Genomic DNA, 23,811 nt, shown 5'->3' with positions numbered 1-23,811 from the left:
CTTTTAAAAATGTCACTCAAATAAATTCCATTTCACTTTTAATAATTAGTAATAATAATAATAAATTAATAACCTAGGCGAGACTAATTAATTACAAAAAAGACTTTAATTACAAAAATTATAATTAATGTATTTTTTGTACTATTAATACAATAATTATTATAATATTATTATTATCATTGTATAAAAATTGGAACCCTTTAAATGCAATGAAAAAAAGTGGATTTAATAAATAAAATTACGAGACAATGAAAAAGTGTCATTATTTTGAGGTGGGGGAGTAAAGTTTTGGCAATGAAAAGGTTAAATTACTATATAAGGAGCTAACAAAGATGGTAATAAGATTCGCCCGCATCCGACATTTGAGACACTTTGCCCTCCCTGTCTTGCCGTCTCTCTCGTCATCGAATATGCCCAAGTACGGGATTGAATCATCTTCTGGACCAGCTGTTCCCTCATTTCTTCCCCTCTAAAGATTCTCTTTCCATACCAATAAGCTAAAAAAAGAAGAAAAATCCTTCCTCTCTTACTTTTCTATTCAGAATACATACATTAAATATATAAAAGGATTCATCACCAATGGCCAATCAAATTCTCCGAAATTTCAAAACACACCTATATAAATTTTTTATTTTCTTTTTTAACACAAAATCTTCAAAGGCCTTTTTTTCGAAGACACGCGAAAAAAAAAATTCAATTCACATTTTAATATCTCTATATTCTAAACTAAATGGGTTTCGAGGACGCGTTGAAAGAGAATTCCAAACAAAAAAAAAAAATACACACACAAGATAAAATATACGAAAATTTTCTTCTATTAAAAATGATAAAATTATTATTAATTAAAAAATTATAATTTATTAATTTAAAAAAAAATAAGTTATTATAAAAACGAGTGTCAATCGTTTTTATTGTGAATTGAGAATAACAAAGAAAATAAATTTTGAATCTATAAAACCGATTTTTTTTCTCTACATACTCACGTAAGTTTATCTTTTTTACAGTGACATCAATATTGCATTAATTCCGTTAACGTAAATGGAAAAAAAAGAGAAACGATGAAAAACGGAAACGAACGTTTCAGGAATATATTTTTTTTTTCGAGCTACCTATACATTGCGCACAGGGTTTTATTCCCATGATGTCGATCGTCAAGAGGCTTGCACAGTATGTTTATTTCTGTAAGTGGTGAAACACGTAAAGGCAAAACTTCGCAAGCACACGGCACATACACCAAGTGAATCGTGTAAACGACCGTGTAAACACAAAAACCGTTTACGTAAATATCGCATCCGAGGAGAAAAATTGTCGCCTAGCATGAATATTAACCAAAACCTCTTTTCAGAGTGGACTCTTTCATTCACGAAATTCAATATATATATATATGATATTTTCCCCATAATTTCACATGCACAAATATGCAAATAAGAAAACGATAAATTGCCACTTTTTATTTTACCATTATTCAGAATTTACTGTATAATACGTTTTTATATATATACAAAATTCGAACATTAATATTTGGAACTCTTTTTTTAAATTCATTCAATAATTGGATGATAAAAACATAAAATTTCGAAAATGTTAAATTTTTTAATTTGTATTACATTTACATAAAATATGTAAAATAATTTATTTCTTATTTCTTTCTTATAAGACAATATATTTTCTTTAAAATAAATGAAATACTTTTTTTGTAATAAAAACATTTTTTATATAATTTTATAATAAAAAAGGCCTTTTACTTATTAATAAAATAATATTAATAACAAATATAAGTAAGTACATATAATTAATAATAATAATAATAATAATAATAATAATTATTATTATTATTATTATTATTATTAATGTTGATATTACTAAGGAAATAAATTATTTGATTCAAATAATTAATTATTTTCACAATTATAAAATATTTACTTGAATTAGATTTTTTAGATTTTATTTACTTGAACTAAATAATTATTAAGTCAATTAAATGTTATTTGTTTCAAATACATAAATTATTGGTTCAAATTATTAAATAGAAATTATTTGGTCTAAGTGAATATTTATTTGATATTAGTCCGGTAATCAATTATTTGAATCAAATAAATTTTTTTTCAGTGTAATATTACTAATTATTAATTATTAACAATAGTATTAGTAAAAATATTATAATATTAATATTGTTATTAAAATAATAATAAAATTACTTATCGGTAAAATTAATTAAAAAACGAATTTAAACAAAGCAAATATTAAATTGTTCATGTTGTAAATAAAAACGTATTATAAAATTATGCATTTTATTTTCCTATTTCAAATAACGAAATTTTTATATTTTAACAATTATTTTGAATTTCTTTTATATATATATATGAGGGCATTCGTTCTATTATCTCAGTATAAACCTTTCGCGTTGTTTGTGATTGACTGATTGCCTCGAGTCATCCATCTTCTTGTTATCCACCTGTACTACCTCTCTTGCGAGGCGGAGAATCGTCTCAGAGATCCTTCAAACTCAAAGAGAGATAGTCCAGAGGCGTGTAAGCTACAGGTATTTAAAAAAAATCAAACAAAAAAAAAAGAAAAAAAAGAGAGAGAATATATACGAGAAAGAAAAGGAAAATAATAATTGGACCACGTCATATGTGTTGAACCATTAGCTTTGCTTTTCTATGGCGTTTACTTTAAGCGTCAAAAATAATATTTTCTTGAGTCGACACTTGCTACACTTGACTCCCTAAGCAAATAAAACAATATAGTTGTATTGAAAAAAGAGATCGAGTTACCTCGTGACAATATTTTAAATGTCCTTCAATTGGAAGAGCTTTTTTTTCACCTATTCTACTCAAAAGCAAACGAAACTTTCACCTAATGGAAAAATTTACTTGGGTAATTGTAAAATAAACTATATATTAATTAAATATAATAATAACTATATATTGTTATTATATTATATATTAATTTATATAATTTTTATTCAATTACACAAAGAGAATTATTAATTACGTTTATTTAAGACAAAAAAAAACTTTTTTTGATTCAAATAATCGGTCACTTGATCATTATCAAATAATTATTTAGTTGCATTAAATAATTATTATTCGAGTCAATTAAATTATATTTTTTATTATTTTATTTATTATTTTAAATTATTCTTTCGAAACTATTGGTTCAGTTATAAATTATTTAATTCAAATAAAAATTATTTAATTGTTTATTATTATATTGCTTCCTCCTTTGTAGAGGAAGTACATTGTTTTTTTTTTTTTTTTATTTAAAAACAGTCAATTATTTGAATCAAAGAAATTTGTTTTTCTTTTTCTACAGCAAAAATATACGTAGAAAACGAAAGAGAGTTTCTAATGAGTATTTAAATTGAAATGGAATAATTGCGTCTGTCTCTCTGTTGAATTGATTTCCGAGTGCGTGTACGTTTGTACGTTGAAGTTGAAATCACTTCCGCCACCCTTCATTTCAACCCTATATACCTGACGTCTAAGACTTCCAACGAGCATATCGTGTAAATGCAAATAACTTCACTTAAGGAATGGGGGTCCGCCTAGTGGGTATATCATGTAAACGCGATCCATTAACGATCCAACAAACTTCTGAGATCACTGTGCAAGAGAAGAGAGAGAGAGAGATAGAACCAAGTTCCGCGCACAAATAGACGATCGAAAATGTAAATCGAGACGTATAACACGTTCTCTAAATTACGTCAAATCATGAGAAATTCTCCCCCTATTATACCCTTTTTTTACCCACAAAATTTTTTACAGCCGAAAAAGTGCATTCAATCAATTCAAAAATAATAAAATCAAAGATCATATACACTGAAAAAAAATTATTTGATTAAAATAATCGGTTTACTGTTATCAAATAAATATTTACTTGAACCAAATAATATTTTTCTAGTCAATTTGTTTCAAGTACAGAAATAATTTCAAATACAATTTTTTTAATTAAAATAAAAATTATTTGGTGCAAGTAAATATTTATTTGATAACAGTAAACCGATTATTTTCATCAAATAAATTTTTTTTAGTAGTTCCGAATAAAAACAATAAACTAAATTAAAATTAAAAATTAATTGCGAAAAACTTCTTTATGTAAACAAAAATAATAAAAATCACAAACGAGCTCCTTTATAAAATAAATAATTGCATTTCCCATCCTTTTGAATATACATATATATGCGGTAAATAACAAATTGATAACAAATTTTCGCTTCGTTTGAAGTAACTTCTTATATCGTTATGGAAGCATAACGATTGCAACTGTTATCAAGATGTTATTAACCATGTCTTGCAAAACCGGTTAAGGTATTAGGTGTACGGTAATTATAAAGGGAGCGAATCTCATCGTGAAAAGAGTTCCCCCATATGAACGTGATACCCTCTCTTTTACTTTTATATTTCTCGATAAAAAAAAAAAAAAAAAAAAAAACAAATCGACAAAAATTACCAAAGCTCGAAGCATTTTATACTTTTGAAGCATATTAATAATGCTTAAGCAAATCCTTTATAACAGTTGATTTCTGTTATCTTCAACAATAATTCATAACGCATTTACGACTAGAAACTCGAGCATTTGATTTTTTTTCGAAAATAATATATAGAAGCGATCTCTGAAGATAAACGATTAATTCACAAAGAATCTTCTCGGAATATATATATATATAACATTTGTAAAATTTAATAAACTTACTTTAATTATTATGCATATAAATAGTTGCTTGAAGCTAAATTTAATAAATTGATTTTTAGAAACCGATATAGAACTGTCAAACATTTTTTTTTTTTTATTGTAGAATATTTGAATTTTAATCAAGATTATTGAATTTTATTCTTTTTTTTAATAGTGTAATTTTTTTTATTCTATCAAATCAAAGTTTCATTCTTTTTTATTTCACAGCGCAATAAAGATAAAAATCAGAATATTTAAATATAAAATATCTTTTACAAGCGTCGAAAATAGTTACTCTTTTTTTGTTTTTGAATCATGTTCATCACGTCATACATTATTCATTTTTGTAATTAATTATCAAAACGGGAAAGATAAATTTTTTAGTGAAATCATTTCAAGTTAAATGCGATAAATTAATTTCTTACGTAAGTGTTGAGTTAGTAAGTTTTCTCCTTTGGATTAATCATGTTATTTAGAATTTATATATTTGGACATTGAATTTTTTTTTTTTTTTGTAAATTAAAAAAAAAACTTGTTGAATATAACGAGAAGATTCTTATGTAAACCACAAATCAGCATTTAATATTCCTCGTTTAATAATCTTGGAAAGGCAAATCTTAACAAACAGTATGATTTTATCAGAATTTAAGAACAACTTTGTACGGTGATTTTTTTTTTTTTTTTAAAAAGAAGAAATCGTAGGAGCAATAAACGTTCGTCACTGTAAACTATTACCATTATCGGTGTTTCATTTGACGATTTCTATACTGAGAAAAATATTAATGTTCGGCCTCCGACAAACGAGGCAATCATTTGCTTATCGAAAGACATCGATACGCATTATCGACAAGCGGTCAGATAAGTCACGAGTTATGGAGTCTGTGCGCTTATGTTAGGTCCATTCAATCGCGGGGAGAAGGAGAAAGACAGAGAGAGAGAGGGAGGAAGATGAAAAAAAATCAGAGAATGAAGAGAAAAAAAAATCAGGAAATCTATAAAAAGAAAAAAATAAGTCTGACATCAGATAAAGCAAAGAGTTTCTTTTATGGTACTTACACATGCACGTGTTAGTTCCATAGCTCCTGAGCAAAAATACAACCGACAAACGCATCAAAAAAAAAAAATTTTTTTTTTTAACGACCTCGTAAAATTTATTCGAAATTTGGTTTTCAAGAAGGAGAATAAATTGCTATTAGTCAAAACAAGTGTTAAAAAGATTATATGATTCAAAAAAAAAAAATCCAAAAACTAAAATTTATATTTAGAAATAATTGTAAATTTTTTAATTTCACTCTCATATCAAATTTTCTCCACATATAATTTTTTTTTCAGAATAATAAATTATGTGTATACTTAACTAAAATTATTACATAAAGTTCAAATTACCAATTTGCATTCAATTTATTGACAAGTCATTCAATTATACCAAAACTCATGTTACTAATTAATTAATACATTCCCGATGGTTATAAAAAGTTACGGTACATTTTTTTCCCTTGACTCTTTTTGCAATTCACTGAATAATAATAATATATAAAAGGTGAGATAAAATAAATACTTTCAAAAATTAAAAAAAATCTCACGACAAGTTTCTCTCTATCTGATACGATCAATTTTTTTTTGAAATTATTTTTTAATAAAAAATTACTTTTTAATAAAAAATTACTTTTTAATAAAAAAATTAATTTTTAATGAAAAAATAAGAAAAAGTTTAGCGAAAAATAAAATTTTATTATAGTCAATTTTTAATTATAATAGGAATATTAATTAAAAATTGTTACGACAAAAAAAAAAAAGAAGAAATTCGTTAGTGGGAAATATAATGAATGCTCGTCAAAGAGAGTGAAACCGAAGTAAACACACATATATACAGAAGGAGAAATTAAACGGTCTCCTCTTTCGGTTCGTTAGCACGAAAAGGACCTATAGAGGCAAGGAAACATAAATTGCCTTTTGCAAGGACGAGATCAACCTGTTGCCGCAAAAGAGCGAGCACATACACTACATACAAATAAAAAGTACACACGTTAAAACGAAAGGGACAAGAAAAAGGGAAAGGGATATATATATATATATAAGAGCAAAGGATGAAAACGTTCATGCTAATTAACCAGCTAATCCTTAATTAACGAGCCCGCCAAGTCACCTGACCACGACGCAAACCAATAAAAGGATAAAAAGGCAGAGATAGACATTTCTTGTCTCCATTCAACGATCTTTCTCACTGCATTCAAAACGCACAAGACCAATCCCACAATTCAACCTTAATTTCGTCAGTTGATTACCCTTTTATATTTGCAATGCTCTACATAAATGCTGAATTCACAAAAAAAATACCACTCACTATAAGAGAAATAGAATTTGCATAAATAACTTTCATATTTTCTTTTTAAATTACAAAAAATAATCATTTTATATCTACACGGAAAAAAAAAATTTATCTGAAACAGCGAAATGTTTCACTAGAATAGCGAAAGATTTAACTGATACAAGTAAAATTTTTCCTACTATAGTGAAACGTTTCGCTGTTCTAGGTAAATATTTTTTCCATTTATTATAATAATATAAAATAAATTTAAAATAAATAATTTTATATTTATTATAATAAAAGATCAATAAAACCTAATTATTTTTATATTAATTTTACAGAAGAGATAGAATGAGAATTTTTTTTTTCTCAATTTGAGAGGATATTAAAAAATTATTCGGTAAAATAAAAATTATTCGGTTAAATAATAATAATAATAATAGTATGAAAAAAGGAAAAACCTTTTAAATATAAAAGGGAATATTTCTGCGAAATAAAAGGAAGAGAGAACTTTTTTCGCTGTAGAACTTTTGAGAATAAAATAAAACGACAAACGATTGAAATCGTATATCGGGAACCTCGAAACAAAATAAGCACCGATTTATTTTACATAAAACGAATCTTTAATTATAGCCCCTCTCTGATAATTCATTTAATTTAATTATATTCGATTAATTTAATCTTAAGTGAAAATCCATATTAATGAATTCGTTATATCATTAAACTTATTTAATTAATTAATTAAATATTGTCTGAATAATTTAATGTTTCTTATTCAATATTAAAGATAATTAATTTACAATAAATTTATCATTAATAAATAAATTATGAATTAATGTTCGTTTACTAAAATTCGTTTTTAATTTATGATTTTTGTGTATATGTTAAAAGAATTTAATTTAACTCTCGGCCCTGATTCCAATGGCTTAAAGGGCTCTCGAGTTACTCGTCGGAGCAATACGATCTCGAATAAAAAAAAAACACTATTACGAAGCCAGAAACTTGGAATGGTCCGTTAACTCTTTAACTGCCAACCTATTAAGCAAATGCCACGAAAAGTTCCTTCTTTTCATGTTTTTATTATAGCACGTAAAAGCAATGCATAGTTAACTTCGAAATAAAGACAGTATTTTCTCTCGAGCAGCTTGAAAATTCGAGTTTAATAACTTTTTATGCCAAGCAAAACTTTCATAATCGAAATTCTCGAAATGTTTTCCTTGTATCATTATACGCGTTTCAAGTTCTTTTCCCTTTTCATATACTTAATTGGTTCATTTCCATAAGTAATTGAATTCCTTCCCCTAAACCTTCCTTTTTTTAAGCAACGATAAGAAAAAAAAAGAATTTTGAAATAGAACCAAAAATTATCATATTCACTAAATAAATATTAAATATAATAATTTTTTTCAAATTGTAAACTAAAAAATTGCTCTTAGCACCATGAAGCAAAAAAAAAATCTTGTATAACTTTCTCGTCAAATATCACAGGATCGTAAAAAAAATTTTTTCGAGCATATTTCATAAATCAATAATAGAGTCGAAAAATATGATTAATATTTTTTTTTTTTTTTCAAAATGGAAATTCAAGAACGAAAAGGACTTCTTGACTTAATTAACATTAATTTTCATGCATGTGTTAATTGATTGAATTACTCACTTTTTGCCGCTGTCGAGAAACCTGTCGAACTCCACGGACATCTTGCAGCACAACGCCCTCCTGTTGTGTGACGACGAGCACTTGGTGTTGATCATATGACCGTCTGGAAAACACACACACACATGCACAAATAAACACAGGTGAGTCTCAATTAATTAAAAGGTTAATAATAAACATATCCCGAGAGTTTCTCGGTGGCATAAGGTTTGCTCTAATTAATTCGCGTCCCGTACCAACGATTACGATCTAAATTCGCGCGCGCCACCTTGCAAGAATGAGGACCTCCTGCTTTCACGCGATTACAGAAAACGAGCGCGCGGCTTCATTTTATATACTCAAAGTCAGGTGCCAGTAATAACAAAAAAAAAGAATTCATCATCGATAACGATATTTGAGAAATCAAATTGAAAATCTGTTTAATAAAAAAAAAATGTTAAAATTATATAAATCACGGTACCCTGGAACCAATCTCAACCCTCAACATTCTCCCTTTCAAAAATCCCTGTTGCAACTTGTTCGGGGTACCTCACTGAATATTTTTCAACAAGAAAAATCAAAATCCGTCGGGCGCTTTTTTTTAATTTCAATTTTTGTGATTTTAGCGCCAAATTAAAAAAAAAACTGGTTTTTATAATTATTTAAAGTAAAATTCAACTTCACATGGTCAAATTTTGTTCAAGAAATTATACAAAATCATAATTCCGGTAAAAATTTTTCTGTAGAATCGAAATCTGACATTGGCTTTCGAATTTAAAGCAGAGGAATCCCAAAAAATCCGGAAAACTGTAAATACTCTAAAAGCAATCTCACTGTCGTTCTTTTCAAGTTTTCTGTGTCGAAATTTTTTTTCTGTATTAAACACAGAATTCCTTACGTCATCTACAAACAGCAGTGGTAAATTCCACAAAACTGCTGCGTTGGTTTTCGAAATATACAAATTGTTCTTTGTGAAAAAGCCAAGATTAATTGGGGCAGGCGCAAATTTCTTGGGAAAAAACAGACAGACAAATTTGAATCAGAAAATTTAAAATCAGTAGAAACGTCGTAAACATACCCTAGATTTTGTTAACTTTTAAATTCAAAATTTTAATCACTGCCAAAAAAATGTTCATTCTATAATATTTTGTTTTGTAAATTTGAAAATGTAACTGTTACTTATTGGGAAATTTCGATAAATTTTGAAATTGCTCTTATTTTTATAAAATTTAACAGACAATTTGGAAAAAACGACGCTACGGTGAGATTGTTTTTAGAATATTTACAGTTTTCCGGATTTTCTGGGATTCCTCTGCTTTTAATTCGAAAGCCAATGTCAGATTTCGATTCTACAGAAAAATTTCTACCGGAATTATGATTTTGTATAATTTCTGGAACAAAATTTGACCATGTGAAGTTGAATTTTACTTTAAATAATTATAAAAACCAGTTTTTTTTTTAATGTGGCGCTAAAATCACAAAAATTGAAATTAAAAAAAAGCGCCCGACGGATTTTGATTTTTCTTGTTGAAAAATATTCAGTGAGGTACCCCGAACAAGTTGCAACAGGGATTTTTGAAAGGGAGAATGTTGAGGGTTGAGATTGGTTCCAGGGTACCGTGAAATATAAGTTAAATTAAAAATTATTTTTCCTCTGTGATGAGAATTTAAATTCAAAAATAGAATTCTTCTACAACTGCAGAAAGCCCTAATTACTTTATGAATGTATCAATGTTTCTGATTAAATTCAATTTAACTTGAAAATTAAATTTCAAATTTTTCATAATTAACACTGATTTATAATTATATTAAATTTCCAAATTTAAATCATGAAGTATTCAAACATCCTCTCAAGAATCTTAATTAACTCAACAAAAGATTTTGCGATGAAAATTCGATTTTTTTGACGATTTCTACAACTAGTAATTAATTTTATAATTTTCATTTTAAAGAATTGTGATTAGAAGAATTTTTAAAAAATCAAAATTTCTATTTCATCAAATCCACATAAAATATCCAAACTTTTATGAAAATGATAATAAATTGATATTTTTGATGAAATAACACAAATTTTTGCCAGTTAAAAATTCTAGTCGTAAGCACCTTTTTAAGATTATCTTAAATGAATTTAAAAAAATCATTTCTTTTTGGTTTTCAGCAATTTTTGACATGAAACCAACTTTCTGAGCAACATGAAGAAAATATTTAGTAAAAAATAAAATTTTTATTTATAGAGATTAAATTATTCAAATTTACATGAATCTATAATACTTCCTCTTCTGAAATTAGATTCAAAAACCAAATTTTTGTGCAATAAGCTACAACATAAAATAGGATCAATGAGTAAAAAAAACCGGAAAAATATTTTATGAAAAAAAAATTAATTTTCCAAAATTGAGGAATGTAAAAAGCGCTCTAAAACATGTGAAATTCAGTGTGTCTAACAAGGATTGAGAAAAAAATTCCCTGACTTTTCCCTGACTCCTCCCTGACATTATTTTATTTTTCCCTGACTTTTTAATAACCTTATTTCTGCTTTCTTTGGACAAAAATATGATTACTGACATATTTAACAATAAATTAATTTTTAATGGTAGTAACAAATGGTAATAAAAACCATTCAAGTTTTTTTTAGATTAAAAAAATTTTTAAATTCACAAAAAATTTTAATTTTTGTAGAAATTTACAGAAATTTCCCTGACTTTGAACGAAATTTTCTGAAATTCCCAGACTTTTTCCTGACATTTCCCTGACCAACAAAATTCCCTGACTTTCCCTGACCGTTAGACACCCTGGAAATTTCAATATTAAATCAATCTTCGAGAATTGTGCGAAAAAATATTGAAAATTCGCGCCCAAAAGTAGGTTCAAGAAAAAATAATTAACAATTAATGACGAACTGTAAATGCAACGGTAAATAGGTAATTTTCGTGAAAAAGTAATAAGCAAAAGGACGTTATTAAAGAAAAGAGAAAGTCACCAGAAGGTACAAAAATGATAAAGAAGAATCATATATATATATATATATATATTAAAAGGTGAGAGAAGAGAGGCAGAAGCTGAAGGAAATATGGTCTGCAGTAAACCGGTGCAGAGCGCGTGTTGAGGTCAAATGTCGGGCATAGCCCGAGGGTTCGCGTGCGCCCCTCTATCCTTCTTTTATCATCCATCTATCTTTCTTTCTATATAACCCCCCCCCTCCCCCTCTACCCCCTTTTACACCCATATAATCTAAAGAAAGTTCTTTTAATCCTTTTATAATTGGCACATCACGCTTTTTCAATTCTCAGCAATTTTTTTTCCCTGTTTTTCTCATTTTTTCCTTTTTCTATACTCCAATCTTCTTCTTCTTTCCTTTTTTTTCACCAGTTGTCTGCCAGTAACTCTCTGATGTCTGTAATTTCACCTTTCTTGTTCTCTAGACTGTCTGCGGATTATCTTGCGCGCAAGACTCAACAATGAACTTAATCATCCGAAAATCGGAGTTTTGATTCTCTTTTGTGATGTGTTTCTTTCAATTTCCGTTTTTCAGTTATTGTTTCTTTTTTTCAAAAATTCATTTATTTTATATTGAGAGAATATTTGGAAAAATGAAACAGTAATTTAAAATAATTAAATATTCAATGAGAGGGTATATTCGATAAGATGACATTCTATTCTGAGAGTCTGAACGGTTGATGTCGACCCGGTGTTTCTCACTCATTAATTAATGACCTGTCGTCGCCTGAGAATCTGCTCGGCCATGTCCGATAATATCAATGAAGAGATCCCTCGATATCAGAGTCTTCTTTCTCTTTTTTTTTCCTTTTCTTTTTTTTTAGCGAAACCAGGACAGCTAGGATAATATCGTGAACCCTTGTATTTAATTATTCCCGTCAGAACGTTAACTGGGATGTCGAATTACCTTATGGCAGAATACAAAAATTTCAGATGTCTAGGTCGTTCGGTAGGCTTTCTGTTTAAAGGTATATATATATATATATATATATAAAAGCACTGGACCTTAATTGCTAGTGAGATAGACGTTTTTATTTACGAGGAGCTTATACAACCCAGCCCGAACACCGTTTCTTCTGCATTTTATCGACTTTGGTTTAAACATCTCTTGTGAATCTTTCTCTCTCTCTGTGTCTGAAATAATCTTCACAGCTTTATTTTTCAATTTAATTTAATTTCCAAACACTAATTAACAAAACCTCTTTCTTATATTCGCTAAATCGATAAAACTACGTCAATTAAGTTCAAAAAAAAAAAATCATAACATTTTTAAATTATTAAATAAAACGTAATAATTTTTTTTTCTCCATCCAATAAAAATGCGATGACGCTTAATTTTACTTCCATTTCACAAATTGATTTAATTTGAATAAAAGCACTTTACGCGAATTGCCCATTAGAATAGAAAATGTTCCGCTTAAACTGAAATTGATGTGGAATGGTTCAATGAGGAAAGCCGGAAGTGGGGTTCTAAAAATCATTAGCATCGAACCCCAGTGGCTGCTGATTTACTTACGTTAAGAGGCGTAAGTAAAGTTTCAGAATGATTTACGAGCCCTTCACAGCTTTCCTCTCAGCCTATCTCTTTCTCTTTTTCTCTCTATATATACATAAAACGAAATGAGAAAGAAGATTTACACAAATCTAGATCGCGAGTCAAATATTTCATTTACCTTGAGAAGCCTTCATTAAAAATGAGTTTCTTAACATGTGGCCTTAATGAATCTTGAAGAAAAAATTTTTTTTTTTAAAAAGCTCAGTTTAAAGAACATGAGAAAGAAACAATTTTCTAAACTTTTTCAAATGTCACACTTTTTTTTTTTGAGTAAAACAAAAAATGTCTTAATTATTTCATTCATATTAGATAATTATTATTTAATATTAGGACTTTACCCCTTTTAAAAATAAAAAAAAATTAAAACAGACAAATTGTGTACTCACTTGTTTCGTTCTGAAAGTACGGATCGTCCCTGTCGGTGAAAAACCACGTCTGAAACAAAAAAGAAAAATATATCTGTTAGACTCTCTGTCACTTTAAAGGAAAAAAAGCACCTAACAACTAAATGAAAAATTCCCATTTTATAGTGGAAATCGAAACTCAATGGGAGGTTCGTTTTATGGTTAGTTTCTTACATTTCATTTATAAGATCGTGAGCTTGACTCACTCGCGTGGTTGCACGTATATACGAGGAGAGCGTGATTGTTCATACCACAAATAATATCAGTTAAACTGCACGCATAGTGCGCTTGAAAGTCGTGTATAGATCGTTAATTTTTCCCTCTTGACATCTGGTAACACGATCAAAAGTAATCGATGAAGTTGTAAAACTTGACTTCAACATTAATGAAAAATACGAATTTTATTTCAAAATTTAAAACACAAGGAAAAATTCTATTTTATATTTCTAAGATTTTATGTATATAACTAGCAAAATTAAACGCGCGCCAAATTGAGTATTTAATTGTTTGTTATAAAGAAATTAATGATTAATATTATCAATAATAATTTAATTTATTAGAATATTATACGACTTTTTTCAAAAATACGACTTTTATCGACTTATTTTAATAAAATGCGACATTTTTTTTACATTTGAAAAAAAATGTAAATAAAATACATTTTTTTAGTATAAAATTTATATCTTCTTCAGATCTTCTTCAATTCAATTATATTTAACAAATTTTGAACTAAAATTATTCTTCACTAAATTAATTATTTTTAATAATTTTAATGAAATACATCACAAATTCAATTATATAAAAATTATTTTTCAATTAAAATTTTTATGAAATTTAACAATTGTTTATAATTTCAAAAAAAGAATATCACAATAAAATTGAATTATTTTTTAAAAATTTCAATTCAAAATACAGTAAAACCCCGTTTATTCAAGCTCGCTTTATCCGAGGTCTCGATTATCCGAGGTGGTGTCCCAGTAGGAAATTCTGCATTATACGAGTCTAGTCCGCGTCATCCGAGTTATTTTTAATTTTAGTTTTTTATAAATAAGAGTTTATTTTTAATAAATTCAAATTGTTTAAATTATTATGGAATATTTACAATATTATTTTCCCGTTTGTATTAAATAATAATTGTTTAAACAATAATAATGTTAAATTGTAATAAATATTTAACAATTCGGATTATCCGAGTTTTCGCCTTATCTGAGGTAGGTCCGGTCTACATTAGCTCGGATAACCGGAGTCCTATAGGACTGTAAACTAAAATTCAGTTATTACCCGAAATTTTAATTCAAAATCAATTAAAAATCCAATAATTATCCAAAATTTTCAGTTTAAAATTTAATTATTTACCAAGTTTTCAATTTAAAATGAAATAAAATTCAATTATTTTCTAAAATTTCTATTCAAAATTAATTATCCAAATTTTCAATCAAAATTGAACTTAAATTAAATTATTATCCAAAATTTCAATTAAAATTCAATTATTTCCCAAAATTTTCAATTCAAAATGAACTGAAATTCAACTATTTTCCAAATTTAAAATCAAATAAAATTTCATTATTTTCAAAAATTTGAAAACAAAATTAATTGAATTTTCAATAATTTAAATTTAAAAGCATCTAAAATTTAATTATTTCTAAAATTTTCCATCGAAAATTTTTTTTTTTAAATTTAATAATTTCAATTATAACTCTAAGGAAATTCAATTATTTTTAATTATTTTAATAATATTCATTGAAATTTCAACTATCTGAAACCATTTTTCAATTAAAAATGATTTTCAAATTATTGTATTTTGTCCGCATTTTCTAATAAATTTTTAGTGAAATCATCTAAAATTTTAATTACAAAACACTTAAAGTTTCAATTAATTTCAAAAATCTCAATTTTAAATTATTGAAAATTCAATTAAATTTAAAAAATGTTTTCCAAAAATTGTTTGATAAATTATTTTTATTTCTGTAAAATTTAATAATAATTGTTTGAAAATTAACAATATCTTTTGAAATTTAATAATTTCTAAAAATTTCAACTTTAACCCTTCGAAAAGGATTATTATTAAAAAAAAAATTTTTTATTTAAAAATCTGTAAAATATTTTTGTTAAAATAAAAAACAAATCCACTTTTTTTTGGAATATAAATCGAATAAAACGACTTTTTTGTGTCTTTAAGTTGATTCGAGGCCTGTGTTTTTATAATTAATATTTAATAGGTATTCGTTGGCCCCTGGTACCTTAAAAATTAATTTTTAAAAATAAATTTTTTTCAAATTACTATCTTGTACGAAATTTCCTGGCGCATCTTTTTTCTCATCATAAATTTTTTGTATTTGTATACAATTTTTGAATCAATATACAACTTTAAAAAAAATTTCGTTGGTAAATGTTGTATACTTCAGCTTCGTGAATTGAATTTTCGAATTTGGAATTTTAAAGAAACTTATTCCGAAATTTGAAAACACAATTATACAACTTTGGCAAAAATGAGAAAAAGAATTGTCAAAATTTGACACGTCATAAGATTACTATTCAAAAAAACACGTGAAATCAGAAAAGGCCAACTTCAAGTTAGGACAGAAGGACAGACCAAGCATTTTATTATTATATAATTGCTCAGCGCTTAGATTTCCATAAATAAAATATTAAATTCAACTATTTGAAATGAAAATAAAAAAAAAGAAACTTTATCTTCTTGTATTCATGAAATATAACGATGGGCTGAAGGTGGCAATCGGGTAATAGAAGAAGCAGCATGAAGGATTATCCTCTGTCTCAACATAGGTGATATATTGTTATACGAGCCAGGTGAGACACCTGTACTTACATACGATTTAATTGCGGAAGGCTTTCTTGAAAGTGAGGCTTATAAAGTACTTAAAGATCCCGACAAGGATGTCGTGGAAAAAGCTCGACAATTCCGACGTTAAACTTCCGTTGAGAAAATAAGAAAAAAAAGAATGAAAAAAAAAGAACCAAAGAAGAGTGCAATGAGTTGACACGTCTGCTATCTGGACTGAAACAAAGACCAAAGAGGAATGACAGTGAAAGAGTGAGAAGCTAAAATGAAGAGAATCCGAGAAGGACTCATCAGAGTTCGTAGAAAGAAAACTAATCCGCTAACGAGCCAACGAGCAAAAAACAATGACAATTCGTGACGTCAGCTGTACAGAGGAGTCACATTACATTGACATAATTATATTAAGAATTGCCCCTTCGTCACGAAAATAAATTTTTTTCACAATTTATTTTTAGCTACACATTTTTTTTTTTTTTATTTAAAATTTTACATTCACAATCAAAGCAAGGGAAAATTAAAAATAAATCTGAACCAAATTCATTTGAAAAAAAGGAATTTCTCGCGAATTTTAAAGAAACGTGTAGACATGAAACTAAATAAACGGATATAATTGACCAATTATCCAGGACCAGTATCGCCTGAAGCTTGCCCTTCAGAAAATTGGAGAGAGTTGTTTGGTTCAAGTCTCTCATTCAAAATATAAGGAGCAGAACCTCTGATCGACAGTAGATTTTCCCCGCCCTTTTTTTTTTTTTGGTCGACGCTTCTTAAATTCCTGTATATCATTATAACTTTGTCCAATCGACATCGGTGACTTTGCATTTATATATACTTTAATGCGTTTTATATTCAAGACAAATTTTAATGATCCACCTCAACAAAAGCTTAAATTCGAAAATAATTATCAGCACCGAAAAAAAGGGATATATTTGACAATTCGAATAAATTATTCGCTATTTTTGATAAATTATTGCCAATTAGTTAATATAGAAAATAGTCAATTTGACATAATTTTATATAACGATTCTTAAAATAATTGTATAATAAATATTGCAAAAGAGAAATGATACTCAAAAAGAAAATAATTTATTTTTTAAAAACAATTCAAAGAACGAATTCTACACCCAGAACGTAAATTTAAAAACCAATTTCTCGGATCTTCGTTAATTAAGGTATATAATTGAAATATTTCGTTTGGAAATAAAAAAAAAAAAAAAGGACGAGACTATAAAAGGGATGAAAACTTGGCGATACTTTGATGATCAGCAAGCTTGTCATAAATGTCTAATAGGAAGTTAATATTCTCTTTCAGTGGAGCGCATTATTAAAAAACACGTATTAGTGTCGGTATTACGACGCGTATACTAATCATCAAAACAATGCGTGACCTCTTGCTCACCTGTATCCAATTTGGCGAAGAAACCTAACACCTACCAGCTACCTGCGCTCTCCTCTAGTTATCTTTTTTTCTCTCTCTCTTTCTCTTTTTGTTTTCTTTTTTTTGCTCTCTTTTTAAAACTCCTCTTTTATCCGCTCCATCACCGCGAGAGCTTACATATTCACATATTCTGCAGTTTGACTAAGCATGAAAGATCCGTCACGAGATAGAATACGATATGTCTATTCGTGCTTGAATGAAAACTTAATCGAGAGAGATCCACTTGCCAAAATTTCATTTCTAATCCTTTAATTAAAAACTGAACTTAAAAAAAATAAAATAGATGTGATGCAGAAAATTTTTATTCGAAAAAAAAAACCCGTCGAGAGAATTTTTGATTTATTCCGATCGTATTTTTTAAAAGTTGAATAATTAAAAACAAAATTTAACTGTGTGTTTCTCAAATGGCGTTAATAATAGTCTTATAATATTGTGAGGTAAATCATTAAGTGTCTTTCTTAATTATTCCTACTTTCTATAAATCTTCGAATTGCTTCTTTATCATGAGAACCTATTTTCTAATGAAATGTGAATTAATCAGCCCCTCAACTTCCTTGAGACTGATTAACATATATCTCTTCACAAAAAAAAAAAAAAAAAAAAAAAGAAACAGCGGAACCCGCTTCTTCTATAAAAGAAAACAGTTAGATCTTTCACAATTATTGAGATGGATTTATTCATGAGGAATGCTAATTATCATTGAATCTATGAATCATCCTTTGATGATGCATCCGCTAATTAACAAAAACCGATTTTTGTAATCAACGGGCAATTCTTTTGCAAAAAAAAAAAAAAATCGTTTTGGTCAATCCATTATATATCATCAGTTATTGCTAACTATTCTCGTAACTATTTTTATAAAAATCTTATATAATTGGTAATAATTATTTTTTATATACGCACGGAAAAAAAGAAAAAGTAATTTTTACTACTTTCATAGTAAAATGGGAACACAGAAAATTAAAAGGCATTAAAATAAGCTGCAACGCTTATTAATTTAATCCAATTTTGCTTATATTAATACCAAAATGGATTAAAATAAGCAAAATTGGATTAAAATAATAAGCATTGCAGCTTATTTTAATGCCTTTTAATTTTCTGTGAACTGTACGAAGTTTCTGCGCATCTTTGGCAACTTTTACTCCAAAAATAGTAAAATTTACTCCAGAAATAGTTACGGAACAGTAAAATTTACTATACAAAAATAGTAAATTTTACTATTTTTGGAGTAAAAGTTATGCTAGAGATGCGCAGAAACTTCGGACAGTTCCCGTTTTACTATGAAAGTAGTTTTTCTACTTTACTCTACTAATTCTGTGAAGTGAATTTTCGGTTATATAAAAATTCTGTAATATAGAAAATCGCTTTGATGTAAATTATGCAAAATGCTATTTCGAACAAATAAAAATTCGGCTCAAAACTAATTAGGACAAATAAAATTCGATAAAATGTAAATTATGACTAATGATTTTTAGAACATAATCATGCGTCCCCAAAATTTTCAATTTAAAGAATTTTATTAGATATAATTATTTTTTAGACGAATTTTTATTTAACAAAATTTTTACCAAACTTTTATTTACTAAAAATTTTATTTCACAGAATTTCTTTTTAACCAACTTTTTTTTTTATTTAAAAGAATTCTAAATTAATTAAATTTTAATTTAGCATAATTCTCATTCTATAGAATTTTAAGTGATACGAATTTTTATTTGCACGATTTCTTATGAATTCTATTAAATAACAATTTGTAAAAATAAAATTTATGACAAATCATAATTCAGTGAATTGGAAATTCTACCATTTAAAAATTCAAAGCACTTCAAATTCTGTTACACAAAAAATTTTTCTAAGTTTTTTAAAAAATCTTTCGTAAAAATTAAATCTTTTTTTGCTTGTTTTTGAAATTGATTGGAGGTAATTTCTCGAGAGTTAGAATTCTATTAAATTAGAATTTTCGTAAATCAAAATTTGTATTAAGAGAAATTTTGTAAAATAAAAATTCTGTCCAATCCAAATTTGGTGCCTAAACATTTTGTAAAGTAAAACTTTGTTTAAAAATAAATTCTGTCAAATGTTAATTTGGAAAATGAAAATTCGTCTTGAAATCAAATATTATACATACTTAAACTATGTTACCAATTTTTTTCATTTTAGACCCCCTCCCCTCTTGTTACAATTGCGTTAAATACATTTTTAGTTTTTTTGACCTCCTCCCCCCTAAAAAGGTAACGTAATTTATGGATGACCCCTAATAAAATTCTTTAAAATCAAATAATTTTTGTGTGAAATTTATGCGCTCTGATTTTTTTTATCAAATTCGAAACTAATTTTAATTTCATTTCAAATAAATTCAGTATAACAAAAAAATAAAACAGAAACAAGAATTTTCGGAATCATTTTCGCATTATTTTTATTTTTTTTGTGAAAAGCCCTTTGGGGAGTATACAAAATCGAAATGAACCTTAGCCTGACACGTTTGAGGTGAAACTTGAAAGTGATAATAAAGATACAGTTTGATGCACGCAAAGGTTGATGCAACACTATTGCACCTGGGCAAAAGTGGACTTTGGTATAGAGAAAATAGGGGAATACAGTCGTGATTCTGTTGGATTGGCAATGCTGGTGTATCGCTTAATTATCGAGGAAGAACGGATGAAAACGCGAGTCGGTTCCGCGGATAATGTTCAGGGACCTAACGTTGTTCTGGTCGCCGTTAATGGACTGGGTCGGAAGGTCGAAGGTAAGCCGTGAGATCTTCCCACGAGGCAAACACCGAAACGGCTTTATTATTTGCCGCGCAACAACTTCTTGTTTGAAGAATCTTTGCGCAAAAAACCTATATATATAGAAAAATCAATGTTGAAAGAAAAAATAATTTTTGTAACAATTATCAAATTCAGTTTTCTTTTTCTTTTTTCGATACGAAAGGGACATTCGTTAAGATTCCAGAAAGTTTTACTTCTATTTGGGAGATTGCTTTTGAGGTTGGACAATGCCGGCAATTTGCTGTAAGATAAAAATCGTGAAATCTTTCTTCTTTTAATGCTCGGGCAAAAGATCCAGAGTGAAATGGTACTTAATGTTTTCGCATTCAAGGGCCAATGAGTGGTAAGGGAGAAAGAGAGAGAGAAGAAAAGTTTGAAAAGAGACGAGAGAATCAGGAGTCGTTGGGCAGCGGAATCAGGCGAACAGGGTGAAGCATGTTCCCACGCCGCGGGCTCATCAAGTTCCGCGGGACTACACACGGTTCTCGTATACACGCGAATGCACGTGAGAAAGCGTAAACACATATATATGTGGACGTAAATCCTGTACAATTGGCCGTCTATTTCTCTCGCCAATCTCCAATGAAAAAGAGAGAGAAAGAAAAAAGCCAGGGCGCCGTCTCTCTGCATCGATAACTTTTACCCAGCTGACCATCTGTCGCTCGCAGGATCTATCCGGAGGCGCTGAAGGACATCACACCTCTAGGCGATGAAACAAACGACCACTTTATCCTAAGGATATTCTCAAACTCAATTCTCATTTTTCATAAATAGACGAAAAATTGTTTTTATCAACAATGTTTCATTGCCCAATTTCTTACAAAAGATACAAACAAAAGAGATATTATAATTTGCCTTAACTCCAATAATCTTAGAATAATAACAATAATAATAATTGAATGTCATGTTCTGAAAGCATAATATTAAGAGAGAATATTGCATGGTATCTGCGCGGCATTACATAAGTCTTTATAGATTTACCCACATCTTAATGGATTTATGTATATACATCAAGGTAATAATAGGTGAATGGACATAAAAGAAGAAGAAAATTTCTGAGAAAATATCCTTGAGAAGAAAATTAAGAATGACGACCAATAACACTATATATGTATTTTGATGATTCGTAAATCCTTTTTGCTACGTTAATGAAGTGATTATCCCTTTATATTTTTTTTCTTACAATTATATTTCTACACTAACATTTATAGTTATTAATATGAAAGTGAAATTCCAAAAAAAACCAAATTGCAAAAACAAATGACTCAATATTCTAAAGTTGTCAAGGCCATTTTTCCCATTCACTGTTTTAATAAATAAATTATAGCGTTAATATATAGCAAAAGTAAGTGTGAAGGATAATTTTAATAATACTTAAACGTGTTTAAATTTAATTGAGGAAACGTTTAAGTTTCTAAAAAAAAAATGTTTTCAGACTAAAAACACCATTGATAATTGTGATCGCAATTTAGCGAAGCATAACCGGATCATGCGATATTATAATCCATTAAACCCGCCAGGTAGATATTATTTTATCGAACAAGTAGACAATAAACTGACCTGTTCCTTAGCGAATTGGAACCACGTGTTAATGATTGCTGGCAAACGGGAACGATGATAGTGACGGGTGGTCTTCACGCTGATAAAGACATCAGCAAGATCAGTGGGAAATGGTGCCATTGTAGCAGTTGCTCCAGGCGGTGTTACTGCATCTTCTTCACCAGCTGCTCTAGATATTGGCACTTCAATAGCGACACTGTTATTGATCACTTCTGCACTTTCATCAATCCACTGTAAAAAAAGGAAAAAAAAATTGTTATAAAAATAAAAAAATTACGCAATTGATAAGATATATAAATTCTTTCGCTCTCGTTCAAATAATTTTATATATGATATTTATATATGGTATAGTTTAAGATACATATATTTGAATGCAAAGTCTAGACTATAAATTCTAGACTTTATTTCTCTAATCAGTACAACTTTTCCAGGACTTGTGTTATTATCGATAGAATTATTACGAAATGCGCGACAAACTTATATAATCAGTCAACCGCAATAAGGAATTTCAATTTCACTTAAGTAGAAAATAAAACAGCGTAATAAAATCAAAATGATAAAATAAAAATCATGTTAAATTAAAAACGAAATTTAATTGAGAAAGTAAAAGATTAAACGTGGAATTTTCAAAGAAGAGAGAATTAAAAATCAAAGGAACGAAGAGAACAAGAAGGAATGTTAAAGAAAGTTACTTGATGAGAATAATCACACTAAGCACGTTTCTCTATGGAACGTGTTTCCGCTTTGACAAGAGAGGAAAAGAGAGAAGAAGAGAGAGAGAGGTAATGTTAATTACTTCTGTTAACGGCGCGACAGTGACTAATTACCACTATATACTATATATATATTAGAAGATGGGTCACCTGACGAGGTGCAACAGCCTGATAAAGAAGAATTGTAGCGTAAGCGGTGACAAGAATGAGAGCCAATGCCTGAAGGCCTCGTCTTGTTGGTAAACCTCGAGGCATTATTTTTGTGCCGGTAGTGCCGACGGTACCGGCGTTGCCAACCTCCAGCACACCAATTTTTTTATCCTTTTCCGCCTCCAATTTCTCTTGCCAATCAATTGTCAACAATAACCACTTATCATTGTTCTCCACCCGCTTCTTCTCCTTGTCAAAAAATAATACGCCGGTCATAACAATAATCGTCGTTCACAAACATTCATTCGCATCAATTGAATAAATTTTTTATTGGTTTTTCAAGTGTTAAAAAACCAAAATTTTATCACTTTTTCAAAAAAAAAGTTTAACACTAGTCTCCAAATTGCAAGAATCACTTTTTAACACCAAAATTCACTTCACTAAGAATTAAAATTTTTCCCTCTAAAGTTTACAATCTTTAAATACACTCCTTTTTTTTGTAATAGAAAAAAAAAAAGAATAATTTCACAAGTTTTTTTTTCACTAAATGTCAGAAACAATTAGATCCTATTCGATACAATTAAAACGTGACACTAATAATAAGATCAATAGTGGAAAATTATTGAAATGATGATTAGTTAGATTTTCTTTTTTGGAGTAAATTCGGCGGGATGTTTGATGGGACCACGTGACACGAAAGAACTTGAGATACGAAATGCGCAGCCGCTCGACGCATACGCACTACCTGCTCGATAGCCGGACAAACCACCGACTGAACACATGGACTTTTCGTGCCGTGACTGTA

The 23,811-nt window shown here is 28.2% G+C and overlaps 1 protein-coding gene across 2 annotated transcripts in view; it reads right to left on the bottom strand.

Moving 5' to 3' along the window:
• LOC127288455 (fringe glycosyltransferase) overlaps window positions 1-23,811 on the bottom strand; it is a 124,511-nt gene extending 100,700 nt beyond the window's left edge. Inside the window, exons 1-4 of one of the 2 annotated variants that reach the window (XM_051315920.1) lie at window positions 23,007-23,811; window positions 22,144-22,374; window positions 13,557-13,605; window positions 8,643-8,745 (exon numbers count right to left, since the gene is read on the bottom strand). In XM_051315920.1, the coding sequence (XP_051171877.1) occupies window positions 8,643-8,745; window positions 13,557-13,605; window positions 22,144-22,374; window positions 23,007-23,282 (659 nt within the window). In that variant the 5' untranslated portion in view covers window positions 23,283-23,811. The remainder of the gene's footprint in view (window positions 1-8,642; window positions 8,746-13,556; window positions 13,606-22,143; window positions 22,375-23,006) is intronic. The other variant, XM_051315918.1, reaches the window with a different exon arrangement.

Source organism: Leptopilina boulardi, unplaced genomic scaffold (genome assembly GCF_019393585.1).
Source record: "Leptopilina boulardi isolate dan_hultmark-lab unplaced genomic scaffold, ZJU_Lbou_2.1 LbouV2_386, whole genome shotgun sequence".
Classification (NCBI taxonomy): domain Eukaryota; kingdom Metazoa; phylum Arthropoda; class Insecta; order Hymenoptera; family Figitidae; genus Leptopilina; species Leptopilina boulardi.
The sequence above is the reverse complement of the archived record's forward strand: the minus strand, read 5'-3'. Positions and strand labels throughout refer to the sequence as shown.